Source organism: Podarcis tiliguerta (assembly GCF_965153285.1).
Source record: "Podarcis tiliguerta genome assembly, chromosome: 4".
Classification (NCBI taxonomy): Eukaryota; Metazoa; Chordata; class Lepidosauria; order Squamata; family Lacertidae; genus Podarcis; species Podarcis tiliguerta.
Genome location: NC_139537.1, coordinates 22,732,308 through 22,751,980, shown reverse-complemented (window position 1 = coordinate 22,751,980; position 19,673 = coordinate 22,732,308). Strand labels below are relative to the sequence as shown.

Here is a 19,673-nt window from a genome sequence, read left to right as displayed (position 1 = left end):
TGTACAAACTTCTTTCTCGAGGAGTAACATTAATGTGATATCTCCAAAACTGTAGCCCTAACTAGATGGATGGGAGATACCTGGATTCACCATTTGTTGTGCTATATACTGGTTGAATGGAAAGGACCTTTGCTTCCACAACAAATTGAAATTGCTTTGCACTTCTTTTAGGTAGAAGGACACAATGCAACATTTTGTTACAGGTCCTACTTGTACAGTGGATGCTCGGGTTGCGAACATGATCTGTGCGGGAGGCATGTCCACAACCCGTAGCGTTCACAACCTGCAGTGCTGCGTCTGCACATGTGCGAGTCACGATTCAGCGCTTCTGCGCATGCATGATTTAGCGCTTCTGCACATGTGCCGAAACCTGGAAGTAACCCGTTCCGGTACTTCTGGGTTTGGCGCAGTGCACAACCCGAAAACGCGCAGCCTGAAGTGTCTGTAACCCGAGGTATGACTGTAGTTCTCCTATTTGTGACTTGTATTTTTTTTACCTTTTCTTACCAGGCAATGTGTGAAAAGACCCCAGCTGACCCTGAACACCTAAATGCCAGAAGACATTGGCGAGATGAATGTCTTGCACGCCTGGCTAAACTGAAAAAGGAAATTAAATCTGACGATATGCATAATCTTTAAACCAAAGGGGCAGTCATCATTGGATTGGTATTTGAATGGGCACATGCATCTCTTCCACAAGCAGATGTTAAAAGCATGGAAGGCTCAGTTGCAAATGCCAGAGTTGGTCAATCCACATAACTGTAGTCAAGTTAATTAAGGCTGGAAATTTTTTTATCTAAAGCTACAATCCTAAACCCTTGGGGCAGATGCATGGATTTCAGTGGGACCGCATATTTGATTGTAAATTTCACCTTCAATGCAAGACTTCCTTCATTTTAAGTAACATCCTGTATTACAGAAATTACTAATTATTATGTAATTTAAGTAATTTTACTCCGGGATGGCTTCTTATCAGCCCTCCCTTAAATATTAATAGTACAGAACACTGATGTTATTCATTTAAAATTATGCTTGTTATAATCATACTTTGTGGTTAATTTAGCCCAAGATGTGTTTGAGCTTGCATTTTGGGGAATATAAAATTAGGCTGGGACAAAAATAATGACTGGTTGTTTCTTTGGGCTGCATTCTGCTCTGTTGCGTTCCAGACATCACACCCTGATTTATGATCAATTGAGATTATAAGCATTTGGAGACAAGTCTGTTTCATTAATGTTAAAGGGCCTTTAACATTATGAACTTTGCATCATAGACTTTGGTATGGTGTCTGTGATGGCAATAAATCTACACAGGAACATATAATATTGACTGGAAGATGTCATTTTTAACCTGGTTCTGTTGACTGTTCTTCCAATTGCAACGTGACTTTAGGGATTTAAAAAGCTTTTCCTAAAATCAAGTAAACAAATGCAGTTTACAATGCCATAGGTTATGTTACTTGTTCCAGATGTGTTGTCTGAAGCCTTGAGTACTAAATTCAGGACCCATATGATGTTGATAGCTTGGTAGCTAAACAGTTTTCTCAACAGGGTTCTATACAGCTCATTGATAAGAGAAGCTCATTCAAAAATAACCCTTTGGGCTACTGTGTTGACTATCTTACCTGAATCCGTTCCTTCTGTTTAGTTCAGTTCTCTACAGTGATTCCAAGTTTCAAATACCATTGCAGACACATTTCTTGTACTAGTCTGTGTAGAAGCTATGCAACTATGTGTTGGTTGTTGAAAGAATCAAGAATGCTTTGTCATATCAAATTAGATCATTGGTCCATCCAGTATTGTCTGCACCGAGTGGCACTGGCTTTCTAGGAATTCAAACAAGAGTCGTATCTACCTGGAGATACCAAGGGTTGGATCTGGAGTCATTTGCTTGCAAAGCATGTCTCTCCACTATGAAGGTGGAACCAACCAATGCCACAAATTACTGTACCATATTCAATATACAAAAATATATATGAGAAAAGCATTTTTAAAATCAGTTTTTCCCTTTTTAGTCTTATGAAGTAGAAGAATTCTTATTGGCAACAATTTATATCAGATTTAAAATATTTCTGCAGATAAACTGATGACCTTGTTTTCATCATTGCTAACCAACTAACTACCTTTTTGTGAGATTGAAAGCCTTAGGTCATGGGACAAATATCAGTATTTTATATACCAGACGGAATGAATCAGTAACCTTGGCAGATGCCTTCACAGGTGAGGAGTGTAGTTGATACCTCATAGGGTCCTCCTGTAGCATAACTTATACACAACATTGGGCAAGCTGCTCAGTTTTCCTCCATGTCTTAACTAGGGCTGGGTGATATATCAGTATATCATCCAAAGCCAGTTTGAAGGCCATACAGTAGTACCTCGGGTTAAGTACTTAATTCGTTCCGGAGGTCCATTCTTAACCTGAAACTGTTCTTAACCTGAAGCAACACTTTAGCTAATGGAGCCTCCAGCTGCCGCTGCGCCGCCGGAGCACAATTTCTGTTCTCATCCTGAAGCAAAGTTCTTAACCCAAGGTACTATTTCTGGGTTAGCGGAGTCTGTAACCTGAAGCGTATGTAACCTGAGGTACCACTGTACTGTGATACTGGCTTTATAATTTTTGACCGGGCAATATATAGTGAATCGTGGTGTGTGTGTGCATGCGCACACATACTGTGCAAAAATCATGGTGCAGGAAAAACCATGAAGCCAACAAATGCCTCTGCATAGCTCCATCCTTATTTCAGACATTGTGATATATCAATATATCATAATGTTTAGCTGGTGATATATTAGTGTTGAAAATCAGATATTGCCTAGCCCTAGTCTTAATGTGAAGTTTTAAAGAGGATTATAGATACAGAAGAAACTTCAGCAGGCGAGACTCTGCTCAGAGGAGTTCCTTGTCCTCCGTTTGGATGGCAGGTGCTGGGCACAGTGTTTTCTCATCTGGATTTTCCTCTTTTGGGAGACTACCCTAGCTTCTGCTAGACTGTAGATCTGTAAAGACCATCTTGTTTAGTTGAGTTTCAGCTTGGATTAATTATCACAGCCCTGTATAATCGTTTTATTTTTGGTTACTGGTGATGTTGTTTTTGTGCTGCCATTTTATGATGATGACTTTTCAATTGTCTGTTAATGATTGCATGGTGTTCAGGGCTATTTTGTTGACGGGGATGAGCTATACTGACTGATTGGTTCCATTATGCTAATAGCTACATGATGTTCAAAACTTCATTAGCAAATTTAACAGAAAGAGAACTTCTTTTCTTTATTTAAACCACATCATGGTGGAATTATAATACAACTTCTAAATAATTGCCATAACATTAATTTCATTTTATTAAACATGAGTGTGGCTTTTTAAAAGTCATTTTGTTCTAACTTGCTTCTGTTCTGAAATATTGAAGCTCTCTTAACACTGGTAAATATCTTCACTTTGCTTGTCAATAAACATATGTAATGAAATCTCTGTTATGTTTGTGGGCTATTTTTATGCCAGTATTAAATTTGAGCTTGAGATAAGCTAGGGTAGATTCGGATAATACATCATCCCACTGTGAAGTTTACTTTTGAAGTTACCACATGCTGTTATCTGTACAGGTCTGAACAGGGATTCATTGAATGATAGTTACTGACGCCAATGTAGCTAGCTTGGACGGGAAAGTTTTTGCAGCTAGTGGTAAATGTATTTCAGTCTATAACACTGTGGAACCTTACAGAGAATTCAACTGTTTATGTACTTCATCTTGTGCTTATCATAAAAAGGCAAAAGTGACTGTCTAATTCCCACACCACCACATTACACTATGGTTTTAATGCAGTTTGAGAATCTTGCTGTTAATGTTCATTTTAATTTGTGTAAATAATTTTGAAATTATGCTAATAATAATAATAATAATAATAATTTATTATTTATACCCCGCCCATATCGCTGGGTTTCCCCAGCTGCTCTGGGCAGTTTCCAACAAAATATTAAAAATACAATAAAGCATCAAACATTAAAAACTTTCCTAAACAGGGCTGCCTTCAGGTGCTTCCTCAACGTTATATAATTACTCATCTCCTTGACCTCTGATGGGAGGGCGTTCCACAGGGCAGGCGCCACTACTGAGAAGGCCCTCTGCCTGGTTCCCTGTAACCTCACTTTTCACAGTAAGGGAACCGCCAGAAGCCCTTTGGAGCTGGACCTCAGTGTCTGGGTTGAACGATGGGGGTGGAGACACTCCTTCAGGTATACTGGGCCGAGGCCATTTAGGGCTTTAAAAGTCAGCACCAACACTTTGCATTGTGCTGGGAAATGTATTGGGAGCCAATGTAGGTCTTTCAGAACCGGTGTTATGTGTTCTCGGTGGCCGCTCCCAGTCACCAGTCTAGCTACCACATTCTGGATTAGTTGTAGTTTCCGGGTCACTTTCAAAGGTAGCCCCACGAAAAACGTGGTATGCAAGAATGGACAATTTGTTTTAACCAGTACATGAATTAATATTTACATATTTAAATTTATATTCTACCTGTCCCTAAGATTAAGCTTGGACAAGATTCTCTTTAACTCAGTGGTAGAACCCCTGTGTTAAGAAGTTACCATAATTATAAATCTTAGAAGTTAAATGGTGGTTGCCAGGGCCATTAAAAGTAAGTTCATGGCTGTCCTGGAATTCTGAGGAATATTTTAGTTTTAGCTGTAGTGGCTTTGATTTATGCTGCTAAAAATTGCTATTCTCAGGAGTAAATATATATTCATTGAGATTGCTGAGAATGTAGCCGCAGTCTTCTGCTAATGTGGCAGACCCACTTAAAGTGTTCTGCTAAATCATGTTGCAAATTACCATGAGTGGAACTAAACCGTATCAGAGGAGGAGTAAAGCAGTTGAAGAGCAATTCAGTTATTATTTGGACATTAATTACGCGAAGCATCCCTATAAGTAGGTGAATGTTAGTGCTTTGTATTGGAGCTAGGCAGATTAGCTGAAAACCTGTTATATGACATCCAACAGAGGAGCCTGGCTTCTGGTGGGCTTTCATGTAATCCCTTGTGGGTGCAGCATCTGATAGTGGGTGATAAGTGCTGCATTCATAGGTGATTTCCATAACTGCTTCATCCTCCCCTCATTAAGCAGAGCCCTGGGAGGAGAAGCCTGGTTTACTGCTGCGCCATCTCTTTGAGAAGACCGTGAAGTTGTGCCTTGAGACCTCCTCGCTGGGGCTGAGGTGCATGAGAAAATATCATCTATGAGGTAGGACTGCTCTGAAGATGAATCGATATATATAGCTTTTCTTCAAGGGAGACTTCTAAACCTTTATACTATTGACTTAGAATTGTAGCGTTGGAAGGAACCACAAGGGTCTTAAATTGCTGAGTCGAATTGGGCGGATGTGCTTCATGCAAGAGAGCCAATTTTAAATGTCATAACGTGGAATGTGATGCATGGTATAAGGAAGCCACAACAAATGTTTCACTTTTGAAACCTAGCAGTAGCCATATGGATTTCTATGTATGTGAAGAATTTACATATTTAGTCCTACAGGATTTTGGTTTGAACCTCACAATGTTTCCAGCTGAAGTACTTGACGGTACATCTGTTGAGGCACTGGGGTTGGGAAAATCTGCTATGGAACCATCACTGGTGATGTGTTTTGACCACACCAGTTCTACTAGTCCAAGTAGCTTGCAGGCACACGTTGACTTTCATCAGGGATTTGTATTTACGATGTAATTGTAAATGAATGAGGTTTATATAAGCAGTCATCTAAGACTACAGCAACACATACTATCCTGGTTGTCATAATTCATTATTTTCTATGTATCTGAAATGAAAGGGTATATAATTATAATCTCCTTTGATAATTAGGGTTTCTTACATCACAAATTTGCAACACGTTCCAGAGGGATAGCTATGTTAATATCCTTGCATAAGAAAACCACCACCACCACCACCACAGCTTTGGGACAGCTTAAAGACAAGTTTGCAAAGAGATTTTCTTGAAAGAATATATTTTTCAAGTGACTTTAGTAATTGCTTAAAAAGCCTAGGGTATTCTACGAGCCGTTCTTGAAACTTTATCAATAACTATTTAATAATGCTTTTGTATATAAACTGCTTTATATATTACTTTACCAACTTCATAATACGTTGCCAATTTATTTCATTTTCAAAGTTTCTACATCACCTTTCGCTGACTGGTTTCAAAGTGGTTTACAACCACACAACTCGAACACAGCAACAATAATTTTAAATCATGAGAACTGATTGCAAGAAAATGGCAAACTAGCACGAACACAACATAATTAACAACAGAAGGCCCAATGTAACAAAATAGTCTTGGTCTGCTTACGGAACACCACAATGGCAAGTGCGAATATTTGGATGTAAAATAACTTGATTCAGCCTAGATGGGAGCAGGAGTGGGGAGTGCCGGAACCTGGTCAGTATCTCCAAAGCAGGCTTACTGGCTGCTATTGAATGTGGTGATAAACTTTATTGTTCCAGGAATGAGGCTAGATGAGCCTTGGGCTCATGTGATTTCACTCCCTTCTGCTCCTCTAGTGTGGCTGTGCAGAAATTGGAAGTTTTTCTTTCTATTTTGATTAACCACAGTTTAGGGCTACATATGAACGCTGAACTGTTTAATCCTAACTATGGTTAATTGAAACAAGCAACTTTATAAACCAAGGTTTGAAGTTACCTTGTTTCAGTAAACCATAGATGGTTTGAGTTTGGGCAAATAGACAAACTATTTGCTCCCTGGTGCCCTTTGGATATAGCATCTTGTCTTATGAATATTGCCAACAATGGTTAGGTGGACTGCTTTGACAATTTGACAATGCAGGGATGTGCAACCTGCATGTAGGGATTTATTTGTTAGTTGTCTGGATTCTCTAAAGGTGCTAGGTGTTTTTATAGCACCTAGCTAGGTGTTTTTATAGCTAAAGGTGCTAGGTGTTTTTATAGCTAGGTTTTTAATCCTTGGTTCTTTAATAATTTGTTAAGTATTTTTAAAGGATACTATTATTTTATGCATATTATCTATTTACCTGTATGACTTGTGCAAAAGGTGGTACTGCATATAAATTATCTAAATAAATGACTTTCACCAGGGAAAGTCATTTGTTTTCAAACTTTCCCATTGAAATCAGTAGGACTGTGGCCAACAGTGCAATCCTAATCATGTCTACTCAGCATTTTCCCATGTAAATGCAAATGTTTCACATTGATTTCAGTGAAACCCAAGTTCAAATAACATGGTATGGATCTAATCCAGTGGTTCTACCTTATCATACCCTCACCAGTTAATGATGTACAGATTTTAGAGGCCTGACTTCTGCTTCTAAATAAATTGGCCTATTGTTCAGAGAGGCTGATATTCTACAAAACGATGCACCTTTGCTCATATTACACCAGCTAGTGTTTTTTCCCCCCTTTACAATTCCCATGTATGGGTTTTCAAACATATGGAACTGTGGAAAAGTACCATTATGCAACTATACACTCTGGAAAAGATTCAGGTATAATGCTTGGAATGCAGTTCATGGGACTGTGTCAACACAATTGTATAATTAGTTAAACTACCACCACAGTCTTTTTCCTTTGGATTTTTTCCTTTTAAAATGATAAAGGATATGCCTGGCTTTTCCACTTATCCCTAATACAAAATAATATATCCATCAAAGAAATCCCAAAATATCAATCAGCCTAAATGCAAGAAAAACAATGAAGCACCTTAAAGGCTAACAATGGTTTTAATAATAGAGTCTGCTTAATCAAATGCATGAAGTCTATAATAGTGGAACGGAGAGGTCAAAGAGTAGAGAAAGGCAAAAAGAACAGGCAGTGATAATTACGGTACATAATTACATAGCAGCAAAATGTCTAGACTTCCTAAGGCAGTGTTGGTCATAACCAGGAGTGGCTGTTGAGATCAGTGCTGCTGTGGAGCTGCACTTCTGACAGTGCTGTCACTGCCACTCACCTGGATATGAAAGGGGCGCAGGTGGCGCTGTGGTCTAAACCACTGAGCCTCTTGGGTTTGCTGATCGGAAGGTTGGCGGTTCGAATCCCCACGACGGTGTGAGCTCCTGTTGCTCTGTCCTAGCTGCTGCCAACCTAGCAGTTTCAAAAGCATGCCATCTACAAAAGTAGATAAATAGGTTACCGCTGTGGCAGTAAGGTACACAGTGTTTCGGTGCGCTCTGGTTTCCTTCACAGTATTCCATTGCGCCAGAAGCGGTTTAGTCATGCTGGCTACATGACCCGGAAAGCTGTCTGTGAACAAACGCTGGCTCCCTTGGCCTGAAAGCGAGATGAGTGCCACAACCCCATAGTCACCTTTGACTGGACTTGACCATCCAGGGGTCCTTTACCTTCTACCTTTTTACTCACCTGGATGGTGCAGAAATTAGGTAGGGTAGCAGCAGTTGGCTCAACTTTTGCACCCACGGAGCCCTGCCCTTGCCAACACCCAGCCGCATTTCCGCATCACCCAGGTAAGCAGCAGCAATGCCATTGTCAGAATGGCAGCCAAGAGACACCCACTCCACTATGCCAGCCATGCCTCATAGTAGACAAATATCCTGGTATTGGTACATGGGATTAGAAATCTGTAATCCCTCCCCACCCCGTGATAAACAGGGCTTCTCTGGACTCTCAGGAAGACAGAAGAGGAAGTGAAGCCTGCTCCTGAACAAAGATTCCTCTGTAGTAATTCAGTGGTTGCACACTGGAGTCTTTCTTGGAAATTCCTTTGACAGTTATATCCCTGCATGTTGACATGTTCTCATAATGGTTTCTGGCTACTGCTGTTTCTGGTGTCAAGATTTGTAGCCGTTTGTTCTTCTGTGTAGAGAGGCATCTCTAGTAGATGATATCACATATCATATTGGAATGAGCAGGTGAATAAGCCCATGATGCCAGGCACAATATCATTAGGTCATGTCACAGTATTGCTTGAGTAGGTATTTGGATATGTTGCAGGGTTTGGTCCCTGTGCTGGTTTCTTTGGTTTCACTGTAGTTACTAGTGAGTATAATTTTTAGGTTGGTGGGCTGTCTACTCTCCTACTAGCTTGTTGTCAAGAAAGGTGAATAATAATCTGGAAGCAGCAGCTGTAGAAAAGGCGGTAATAAAACCAACAGTTCAGTCCTCTACCTGTCTAGTCAGATGTTAAGTCCCAATGAGTTCAGTAATTCTTACTCCTGTGTCAGTGTACGATTGCAACCCGGGACTTTTTTGTGTCTCTCAAATCTTGCTCAGCATGCCCTCTTTGTAAGGACCAAGTTACAAGACTAGTTTCTAAGGAAGTTCAGTGGGGTGAAGGAGGGCACACTTGGGTTGCAATGCTGCCTCTTTTGAGGATAGGCAGAAAGAGGTATATACATTCCTCCAAATGACAGCCACCCAGTATGCCGAGCCAGCAACATGAAACACGGAGAACAGATAGTGGACTCAGCTATACAGCTGCAAATAAAATGTTTTAAATATGTTGTAAAGTGCAATATACAAGTGTGAAACTAGATGGAGAGCTATGCAAAATTCAATGGATTTTTCAAAACAATTTTTTAAAAAAGCATTTTCACAGCATTTTTTCATATGTGTGTGGATTCCACCATTGACTCACTGTTACACTTGCCTCTTGAAGCAGTGCACACATTATTTGCCTTCTGCTGTCCTTACAGGGTAGCCCTATAATGCACCTAACCTTTGCTCAACAAACTCTCCTTATCTTTATGCTAGGATTATGGTAATTATTGTCAGGAAAATCTCAAAGAGAACTATAATATTCCCCCACTCTCCTCATGGGTCCTATATACAGTAGTACCTCAGATTACAAACACATCGGGTTACAAACACTTCAGGTTACAGACTCCGGCTAACCCAGAAGTAGTACCTCGGGTTAAGAACTTTACTTCAGAATGAGAACAGAAATCGTGCGCCAGCAGTGGGAGGCCCCATTAGCTAAAGTGGTACCTCAGTTTAAGAACAGTTTCAGGTTAAGAACGGACCTCCAGAACGAATTAAGTTTGTAACCAGAGGTACCACTGTATTTGGCATCATGAAAACAGTGCACAGCATTGGCATTTTACAACATCGTCTATAGATCAAGAGTCTTGATCGGAAATCAAGTAGCAAAATTAAGTAATGAAAACAAACAGCAGAATAGTATCAAGGGAAACATTCCATTAGCCATGTTAGTCTGTTGCAGCAAAACTATCATGAGGATCTTGTGGCAATTTAAAGCGCGAAGTATTACAGCTAGTCTTGGATGGATTCCACTACAATAACTGCTTGGGTGTGCTCCTGGACACACTGCTAACTGGGAGGCTCAGCTGTGGCCAGGATTGCCTTGCGTCAGCATAGGCTGATGCACCAGCTTTGCAACCCTACCTTGAGACAGTGGATTTCACCAGTTATCCATGCATTAGTGACACACAAGCTATGGGATGGGTTTTAATGGGTAGTAGAGGATACATTAATTGTAATTTATGCCTCCAGCTGCCCACATGTGTGGGTTGAATAGTTTCAAAATAGGCGCATTTTGCTGCGGAATTTCATTAGTGCGAGAAGTTTCTGAGCTCTGGGCGCAGTACTGCGCCTAAGACTTCAGATTAAAACTGCAGAGTGGAAGGAAAGGGGGACCTTTTTCTGCTTCCCACTTCCAGCTACTCTCTGAAGACTGGAGAAGAGACCCTCTTAAGAATATTAGGAGGGTGGGCAGGGGAAGGACTAGACCATGTGAAAAATGAACATAGTATTTTAGCTGCAGTTCATTTATTTTCAGCGTTGTATTCTTCTTATAAAAAAGTGCACCTAGACATTCTGTTATTGCGCCCATAACCTAGGTTTAAGGTGCCATTTAGCTCCTGGCTTTGATATCTCAGTTTCTAACACTGATTTCCAGTATAACCAGTTTTAGGCAACAAGCAATTTTAAAATATTTCTTTTCTTAGATAATACAAGTAGAGCTATATACTGTTCATAAAGCTGAAAGCTTCAGATTTGAAATGGCAAGTTATTACTTGTTACAGTATTGTTTATGCTGACAATCCTAAACCTGGGAGTAAGCCCCATTGAATTAAATAGGACTTGTTTCTGAGTAAACATGGTAAGGCTTGCACCTGGTCTTTATGGTCTGGTGCACCAACACAAATAACTAATTAAAGTGAACTACATGGATTTAAATGGTTATGTCTCACTGACTTTATTATAACAAATTTCTAATTAATAACAGAGATCATTTGCTGTGTGGAAACAGTTTTATTATCTTTCTCTTGATTACTCCTGAGAAAGAGGCCACTATTATTCCCATTTTACAGATGCAGATCTGAAATTGAGAAATAACAATTTATCCAAGACTTACTGCTGAGTCCATAACTAAGAAGAGGTTTTTGTGTGTGACCTTGAATAGCTTCAGATGCATGACATGCAAAGGTGGTGACAGGAAATACAAGTGACTCATGTTTCATATTCCTCATTCTTTGAAACACCTGATGTGAAAATCAAAACATCTGCGATGGAGAATTTCTCTCTCCCTCTCTCTCTCTAGTTTGAGATCTTGATAATCTGACTACAGATTTAGACATTGGAAAAGAAAAACATGGATCAGAAAGTAAGAGAATGAAACTTGTGCTTCCTGTCTCTTAGAACAGAATCACAGAATTGTAGATTCCTACAAATGCAGAAATATTTTGCCCAATGTGGGCTCAAACCCACAACCCTGAGATTAAGAGTCTCATGCTCTTACCAACTGAGCTATTCCAGCTCCCATATGTTCTCAACTTTTACAGCCAATCTACAGCTTCCAGAGCAAATAATAGAATTCTGTTCACTGAACAACACCTTTAATTTAACTGACAAGCAAGTGGATATATGACACAAAATCAAAATTGTGCTAATATAGTAACTCCTATCCAGTGCTATTTTTCTAGAAAAAGAGGTGCCTGAACTTACCATAAACACCTCCCTTGTTCTCTTATAATGGCAATGAGAAGTGCTGGAACTGAGTTCTGGCAAGTTCCTGCTTTAAAAAACCCCTAAGTCATGACTTCTTATGGACCAAATCTACACTTCTTTTTTAGTACAGTGGTACCTCGAGTTACAAACGCCTCAGGTTACAAACGCTTCAGGTTACAAATTCCGCCAACCTGGAAGAGTTACCTCGAGTTGAGAACTTTGCCCCAGGATGAGAACAGAAGTTGTGTGCTGGCGGCGCAGCAGCAGCAAAAGGCCCCATTAGCAAAAGCACGCCTCTAGTTAAGAATAGTTTCAGGTTAAGAACGGACCTCTGGAATGAATTAAGTTCGTAACTAGAGGTACCACTGTACTGGTACTTCAAATCTAAAAGGGAAATTCTGCCATCAGTCCCTACTTATTATAAAATAGTAGCTACTAAATACATCACCAGGAGTCTTCTGAGATTTGGCAAGAAACAAAACTCTTCCTCCTTTGACATAGTGAAGTCCAACTTCTCCCAGCCTACTCCCTGAAAGTTCTGCTCTAATATTTTAAGCCCAATGACAATGACTACACAACAAGTCAGAACAGAACTTCAATAATTTAACCAAAATACGCATTTATTACAGGAACATAATTGCAAGGACATTAAGAACCAGATAAAGAAGCATATACAGTGGTACCTTGGTTTACAACCATAATCCGTTCCAAAGGTCCGGTTGTAAACCAAAACAGGTTGTAAACCAAGGCACGCTTTCGCCAATGGGGCTTCCCCCCCAAAATTGGGTTGTAATCTAAAAAAAGGAACACGCACTTCTGGGTTTGATGTGGTTATAATCCAAAGCAGTTGCAAACCAAGGTACCACTGTAATTTATATCTGGCTAAGTATTATATCTGGCTCGCCAGAGCAGTGATGTCACGCTGGCCATGTGACCCAGAAGTGTCTTCGGACAGCGCTGGCCCTTGGCCTCTTTGAGTGAGATGGGCGCACAACCCTAGAGTCTGTCAAGACTGGCCCGTACGGGCAGGGGTACCTTTACCTTTACTTTTAAGTATTATTACCGTATATACAGTATGTTAATATAAAGACAGGATTATAAATCCTATTAATTTTTACCAGTTCTGAGTATTTTCCAAATGTAATGTTTAAGTTCAAAAGCCAGTAAGTTAAAACTCATATTCTAGAATTGGCAAGCATGACTGAATGGGATATAATTTTTATTTATTTCTATTTTGTGAATCACTTCCTATGAACAATCTTAAAGCAACTTAACAATAAAATAGCAACAGTAAAATGCATGTAAATAGATTTCATTTTTATAAAAGCAATTAAAACTACTTTAAATCCAGTGCAGACACAGACTAGGAAAACCCCCCGTGAAATAACTTATTTGATTTCATTAATAAAACTGGATTTCAGATTCCACTACTTTATTTGTGCAAAAATTATTCAGAAGAACTATAATATTTTTAAGGTTTGCCTTAGCTTGATAAGAATAAATATGGTACAATGAAATGATGGTCTGGATTTCCAGGTAAGCAGCATTTCTGTGCGCTGCTCTGGTGTCGGTGTTCCATTGCACCAGAAGCGGATTAGTCATGCTGGCCACATGACCCGGTAAAACTGTCTGCGGAGCGGACAAATGCCAGCTTCCTCGGCCTGTAAACCGAGATGAGCACTGCAACCCCAGAGTTGTTCATGACTGGGCTTAACTGTCCCTTTATTTCCAGTCAATGATTTGATGTCTGAGTTTGTGGGGCTATACATACATAACTGGTCCTTTCTTGGTCTGTTATGTTTATTTATTACCTTACTTGATTTGTGTAAGCTAAAGAGCACAACTAACTGTTTTTACTGCTGATAATTTTAATATTTTTAGTAAACCATTTAGAGGTTTTATTACAATCAATCAGTGTGTGTTTGTGTGTATAAACAATGACAGGAAAAGTGCGAAACAATGCACCACCTGGAGGTGAACAATAGCTCTCACTTCTGAATTTCCTTGCTCAAGAACTACATTCTGTCCACATGTTGGTTCTGTTCTCAATTTAAAACCTCCTCTGGCACCATAGTTGTTGGAAGATAAAAAGCTGCCTCATGCAGAGTAAGACTATTAGTCCATATAGCTTAGTATTGTTTTCACTGACTCACAGAGTTCCCCAGAGTTTCAGTCACAAAATCACAGAATTCTAATGAGTTGGAATAGAGTTGGAATACTAACTGGACAGGGTGTGCTGTGAATGAAAGCTCCCACTTGCAAGATCCACCCATTTCCCTGGCAACTTCTTCCTGGGCGGATGAAGTGTGGGAAAGGGAGGAGCAGGAAAGAAAAACCTGCAAACCCAAGATCCACTCTCAATCCTCCCTTAATTTGGATAGAATCTGGGGGAGGGATGTTTTATTTGAACAGGTCCATCAGTGTGGGGGAGGAATCATTACATGACTAGGACAAAGCAGTTACAAGAAAGGAGATTCCAGCTAAACATCAGGAAGAGCTGTTTGACAGTGGAACTCCCTCAGGAGGTGGTCAGCTCTCCTTCCTTGGAGGGTCTTAACCACCTGTTCCTTGAAGGTTGGATGGCCATCTGTTATGGATGCTTTAGTTGAGATTTCTTCATTTCAAAGGGTTGGACGAGATGACCCTTGGGACCCCTTCCAACTCTACAGTGCTATGATTCTAAGAATTTAAAGACAATGAGACTTAACTCCAGTAGGAATGGGGGAGAAATTTGGTTCAGTTCACATTTTAATGTGAACATATAAAAAAAGTAAAGGTACCCCTGCCCGTACAGGCCAGTCTTGACAGACTCTAGGGTTGTGCGCCCATCTCACTTAAGAGGCCGGGGGCCAGCGCTGTCCGAAGACACTTCCGGGTCACGTGGCCAGCATGACAAAGCTGCATCTGGCGAGCCAGCGCAGCACACGGAAACACCATTTACCTTCCCGCCAGTAAGCGGTCCCTATTTATCTACTTGCACCCGGGGGTGCTTTCGAACTGCTAGGTTGGCAGGCACTGGGACCGAGTGACGGGAGCGCACCCCGCCGCGGGGATTCGAACCGCCGACCTTTCGATCGGCAAGCCCTAGGCGCTGAGGCTTTTACCCACAGCGCCACCCACGTCCCTAATGTGAACATATACAGTACCTAAATAGCACTTCCTATAACAATACAGTGTGTGAAGTGAAATGGAACCATTTTCAAAACCTTCACTAAAAATTTTGCAGTGCATTTCAACAAAAAAGTATACAGTACATACAAATACATATATTAGTGAAAAATAAATATCATTTTTTCTTATGCATGTTATGCAAATAGAAAAATTGAAATATTTCTCAACTACATTTTATTGTCAATATGCATAATAAAATCAACCTATTTCAGGGAATGTGACTATCTCGACTGAATTTTGAACATTCCATGGCCATTATGTATAAGCCCCAAAGCTGAAGCTGATTACTGGCTTATTCCAAACCAGCTTTAAAAAAAAAAAAGACAGATAAAAAGATGTAGTTAATCCTTGTTTGAATTATATAAATATAATTCATAGTTTAAAGTAGAAAGAGCGAGGTAAGATTGCGGGTCAGTTTGGCAGGTGATCAGTACTCAGAATATCTTTACATGCTTATAATTAATGACAGCAGTAGTAGAGGCAGTAGGAAACTAAACTATTATCTTTTCAGTCAGCAGATGGCACACTACATAAAACAGTGGTGCATAATTAACAGATATAGAGATTGAACTCTTCTTTTAAAACTAAACAGCGTATCCACAACTTCCTCCCTTGCTGTGGTAAGAAGCACTGATTGAGCGAAAATACCTGCACATTGGGGCTCTGTTAGGGATCTGTAGCTCTTTAAAAAGACAGAAAAAGCAACCCTCAGTATACTGTGTAGTTTATAGCTTTGTAGAGCTTTTGCAGCCTTTTCCCCTCAAGGGCTTGATAGCATACTAAAGCCAACTAATCTGACAGTTGTTTCTTAAAAGTTTTGTGTCATATATATATATTATTTACTAAGGAGGATACATAATCTTCAGCAGCATTTAGGAGATTAGTCATGAAAAGCCTAAACAGCACTTCTACTGGCTCCTTAACAACTGCTCCAAAAGAGTTTACATTAACATTACAATTCTTAAGCCACAGCTTTACTGAAAGCAGATTCTGAGCTTGACACTAAACTTCTAAGGAAGCATGTGAAACATTCAGAATCTATCCCAACTCCATTACACAGAATTAAAGCCATGAGGATTATGCAAGGTGTTGACATCTCAGAAATATCCCCACCCAGGTTGCCAGACTTCGGCTCTGCTCAGTAATGCACCCATCTCCCCTTCCCTTATGACTATTAGATGGATGATAGAACTTATTTTCATAGGTCAGTCATTCACGTAAGAAAGAACTGAAGAGAGTGCGATTGTTAGCTTTCTTGTCATTTAGCATGTCTTGTGCTTGGATGTCTTTCATGGAAAGAATGCTATATCTTTCTTCACTTCTGAGTCCAGACTCTAGGAACTCTTTCAGATGTGATGAGTATAAATGCTTACTTGCTGAGTCTGCATACGTAGGGAAGCTACAGCCAGCTGCTGCTTTCTACTTCCTGTATATGCAACAAAATAGTTGCAGCTTGTATGTTAATTTCCAATACTGAAGTGACATCCATGTAGGTTATTGAATCATAAGGATTCTATAGACTTTATAATCTTTGCTGTATAGAGAGATATAGGTCGCACATAACGAACATGATCCAAGCAAAGCCAGTAAACATTTGTGTACCACTAAATAATTTTAAAACGTTTTTGACTGGATTGTGTCAACCATAATTTTATTATACAGTATTTTCATTCAGTATAATTTTTATGCTTCCCAAGACGAATGAACTATTAATACTAAATATACTTTTATCCCAGATAAAAGTATATTTAGTATTAATGATATTTGCTGCTGTGGCTTATGTTTATCTATAGTAAGTGATATGCCATATGAAGTATACAGAAAAAAGCGGCTACTTATAGCAACAGCTGCAAGAATATTAACAGTCATATTGACTGGAAGATATTTTATGTATACTTAAAATGATATGTGTGGGTGTAGGTTTAAGACCTGTCATGTGTAGAAACATAGTTTCTAGCAGTGATATAATCTTCAATTTTATATGACTAGGTGGAAAATTATAATGGTTTTTGAAACTTTTTCTTAATCATCCTTTTGGTTTGAAATTTTCCTTATTTATTCTTCTGTTGTTGTGTATCTTTTATATCTTTATTTCATTTATTGACAATAATATCCTGTTGTAAAGAAAATCCTTGCAATTCTCAAAGTATTTCTTTAAGGAAGGAAGAGGTAAACTGAATGTAATCCCAACTGAAAGCTACACAAACTGGATTTGACAAGACATAACACAAGGATGAAGCAGGCAGGATGCAAGGAGGAGAGAAGGGCAAAGGTTACACACATTACAAGAGACAGATCTCTTTTTCCTCCACTGTGGTATTTAAAATCTAATTTTATACCTAATGAAAATAAAAGGCACATAGAAGGCCAGGTGGGGGAATAGGGCACACTGCCCCAACTGGAAGCCCTTGTGTTTGAAAATACTGTTGGAAATACATCTTAAGACAGATATCCATCTTGAAACAGGAACATGTATTTGTTCTTTATGATATGGATCCAGCAAGTGTTAAAATGTAAGCAAGGATTTCAATTCCTGGTGGGATGCTAGCCTAGGTATTGGGCCCTTAAGGGAACAAAGGGAGTGGCTCAGCACTAGAGGACAAATGGTTGGGCCCCCTCCCTCAACTGGCTGGTAGTTAGAAAGACAAACACTAGAGTGGAGTGATGTGAGATAGAAGCTGGAAGCAGCAGGCTGGGAAGCCAGAGAGTCAGAGCGATGTTTGATTTCTGTTTGAATCCAAGGCTGTGGGCTTTGAGAGAAGCAAGACCTTGTGAACCCCTCCATCATAGCCTCAGGTTGTGTATATGTGTAAATAAACCATATATCATAAAGACACCACAGTCTCCGCTGTGCCTCATTCCAAAGGCAACAAAATCTTGGGTAAGAGCCTGGAACCCCTGAGATCTCACACCACTCAGAGATTAGGGTGGCATGCAACAATATCAATATGAGGATGTTATATTCTCATGTGTTTTCACTATTCCAAGCCTAATCTTATTATGGCTTATAATAACACTTTGCAGACATAAAGTACAATTCCCAAAGGCCCTTTATAATACCTGAGATTAGTCTGGATTTCTGATATAAAGTTCCAGAAATGTAATAAATTATCCATGTGAGTACAGTGGTACCTCGGGTTAAGAACTTAATTCGTTCCGGAGGTCCGTTCTTAACCTGAAACTGTTCTTAACCTGAAGCACCACTTTAGCTAATGGGGCTCCCGCTGCCGCCGTGCCGCCGGAACACAATTTCTGTTCTCATCCTGAAGCAAAGTTCTTAACCTGAAGCACTATTTCTGGGTTAGTGGTGTCTGTAACCTGAAGCGTATATAACCTGAAGCGTACGTAACCCGAGGTACCACTCTACATTATAACTGAAATACAAGTCAAATTGTCTCATTCTGAAAGCTAAGAGTTGAACATACAACAAAGTTTAGTATTTGGAAAGATCAGTGGAGTTTAGAGTTTGGTTAAATTCTGTCTGAACATTATCATACTCTAAACCATTCATTTTGAACTGGTGAATTGCAACAGCAGTACTACCATTGTACAAATAAATGGTAAAAAATTAAGGAATGTTTGGGTTAAAGATGGTTCCTGGATCTGAAAAGACTGAAGACTGCAGCTATCAAGTCCTCTGATTGTTTGCCTAGTCTCTTTCTTGTATTTGGAATAGAAAAGTTGGTTAACATCAGTCTTTGTCCAACTAAGGTTACACTTTATTGTGTGCTGGGGTTTTTTGCAGTCCCAAGGTTCTGTGATCCCTAAAGTACACGGATCTTGAGTACAAAAGTGTACTATGAAGCAAATCTGAAAATGGAAACATTTACTTATCTAGTAATATTTAACCAGGGAGACACAAATTGCCAAGAAAAGGAAACCCTTCAGTTGCAATAAAATACGACTACTCTCCAAGCAAAGACCTCAAAAGGCCTTCATTCAATTAAAAAACATTATTTAAATGCATTTGGAGAATTTCATATTGAAAGCATGTTAAACATGAAATTGTAATTACATAACATATCATTGCATGATATCAATGCTGGATCAAAACATCTTGATGCAATGGCCAGCCAAATGCTCCAAGTTATTGGGATATGAAGGTAAACAGCCCTCCCTGTTTGTCCCACACCAGTTCAGAAGAATCATGCCTCTAAATTCCCACGTTGGTTGTTGCTGTTTGTTGATTTGTACCACACCCATCTGACTGGGTTGCCCCAGCCACTCTGGGCAACTTCCAGCATATATAAAAACATAATAAAGCATTAAACCTTAAAAAGCTTCCTTCAGGACTGCCTTCAGGTGTTTCCTAAATGTTATGTACCGTAATTGCTCGTCTCCTTGACATTTGAAGGGAGGGTGCCACTACCAAGAAGGCCCTCTGCCCGGTTCCCTGTAGCTTCACTTTTCACAGTGTGGGAACCACCAGAATGCTCTTGGTGCTGGATCTCAGTGTCCGAGTTGAACAATTTTAATAGTAAAATCAGTTGACGAGTGCAAACAAGATTGCATCCCCATGTTAAGATGGAGTTGGCAGTGCTTTATAGGCTGCTGATGC

General features: G+C 39.7%; 1 protein-coding gene and 1 long non-coding RNA gene across 6 annotated transcripts in view; one reads left to right on the top strand and one right to left on the bottom strand.

Moving 5' to 3' along the window:
- CRYL1 (crystallin lambda 1) overlaps positions 1 to 3,464 on the top strand; it is a 37,174-nt gene extending 33,710 nt beyond the window's left edge. Inside the window, exon 8 of the mRNA XM_083436747.1 lies at positions 511 to 3,464. Coding sequence (XP_083292873.1) covers positions 511 to 639 — 129 coding nt within the window. The 3' untranslated portion in view covers positions 640 to 3,464. The remainder of the gene's footprint in view (positions 1 to 510) is intronic.
- The window catches only part of LOC310675852, a 54,376-nt gene that overhangs the window by 23,212 nt on the left and 11,491 nt on the right, over positions 1 to 19,673 (bottom strand). Inside the window, exon 3 of one of the 5 annotated variants that reach the window (XR_014510243.1) lies at positions 2,882 to 5,804. The exons of the other annotated variants lie outside the window; for them this stretch is intronic. This is a non-coding gene — a long non-coding RNA (uncharacterized lncRNA). Of the gene's footprint in view, positions 1 to 2,881; positions 5,805 to 19,673 lie in introns of those variants that run through there. 5 annotated transcript variants of the gene reach the window in all.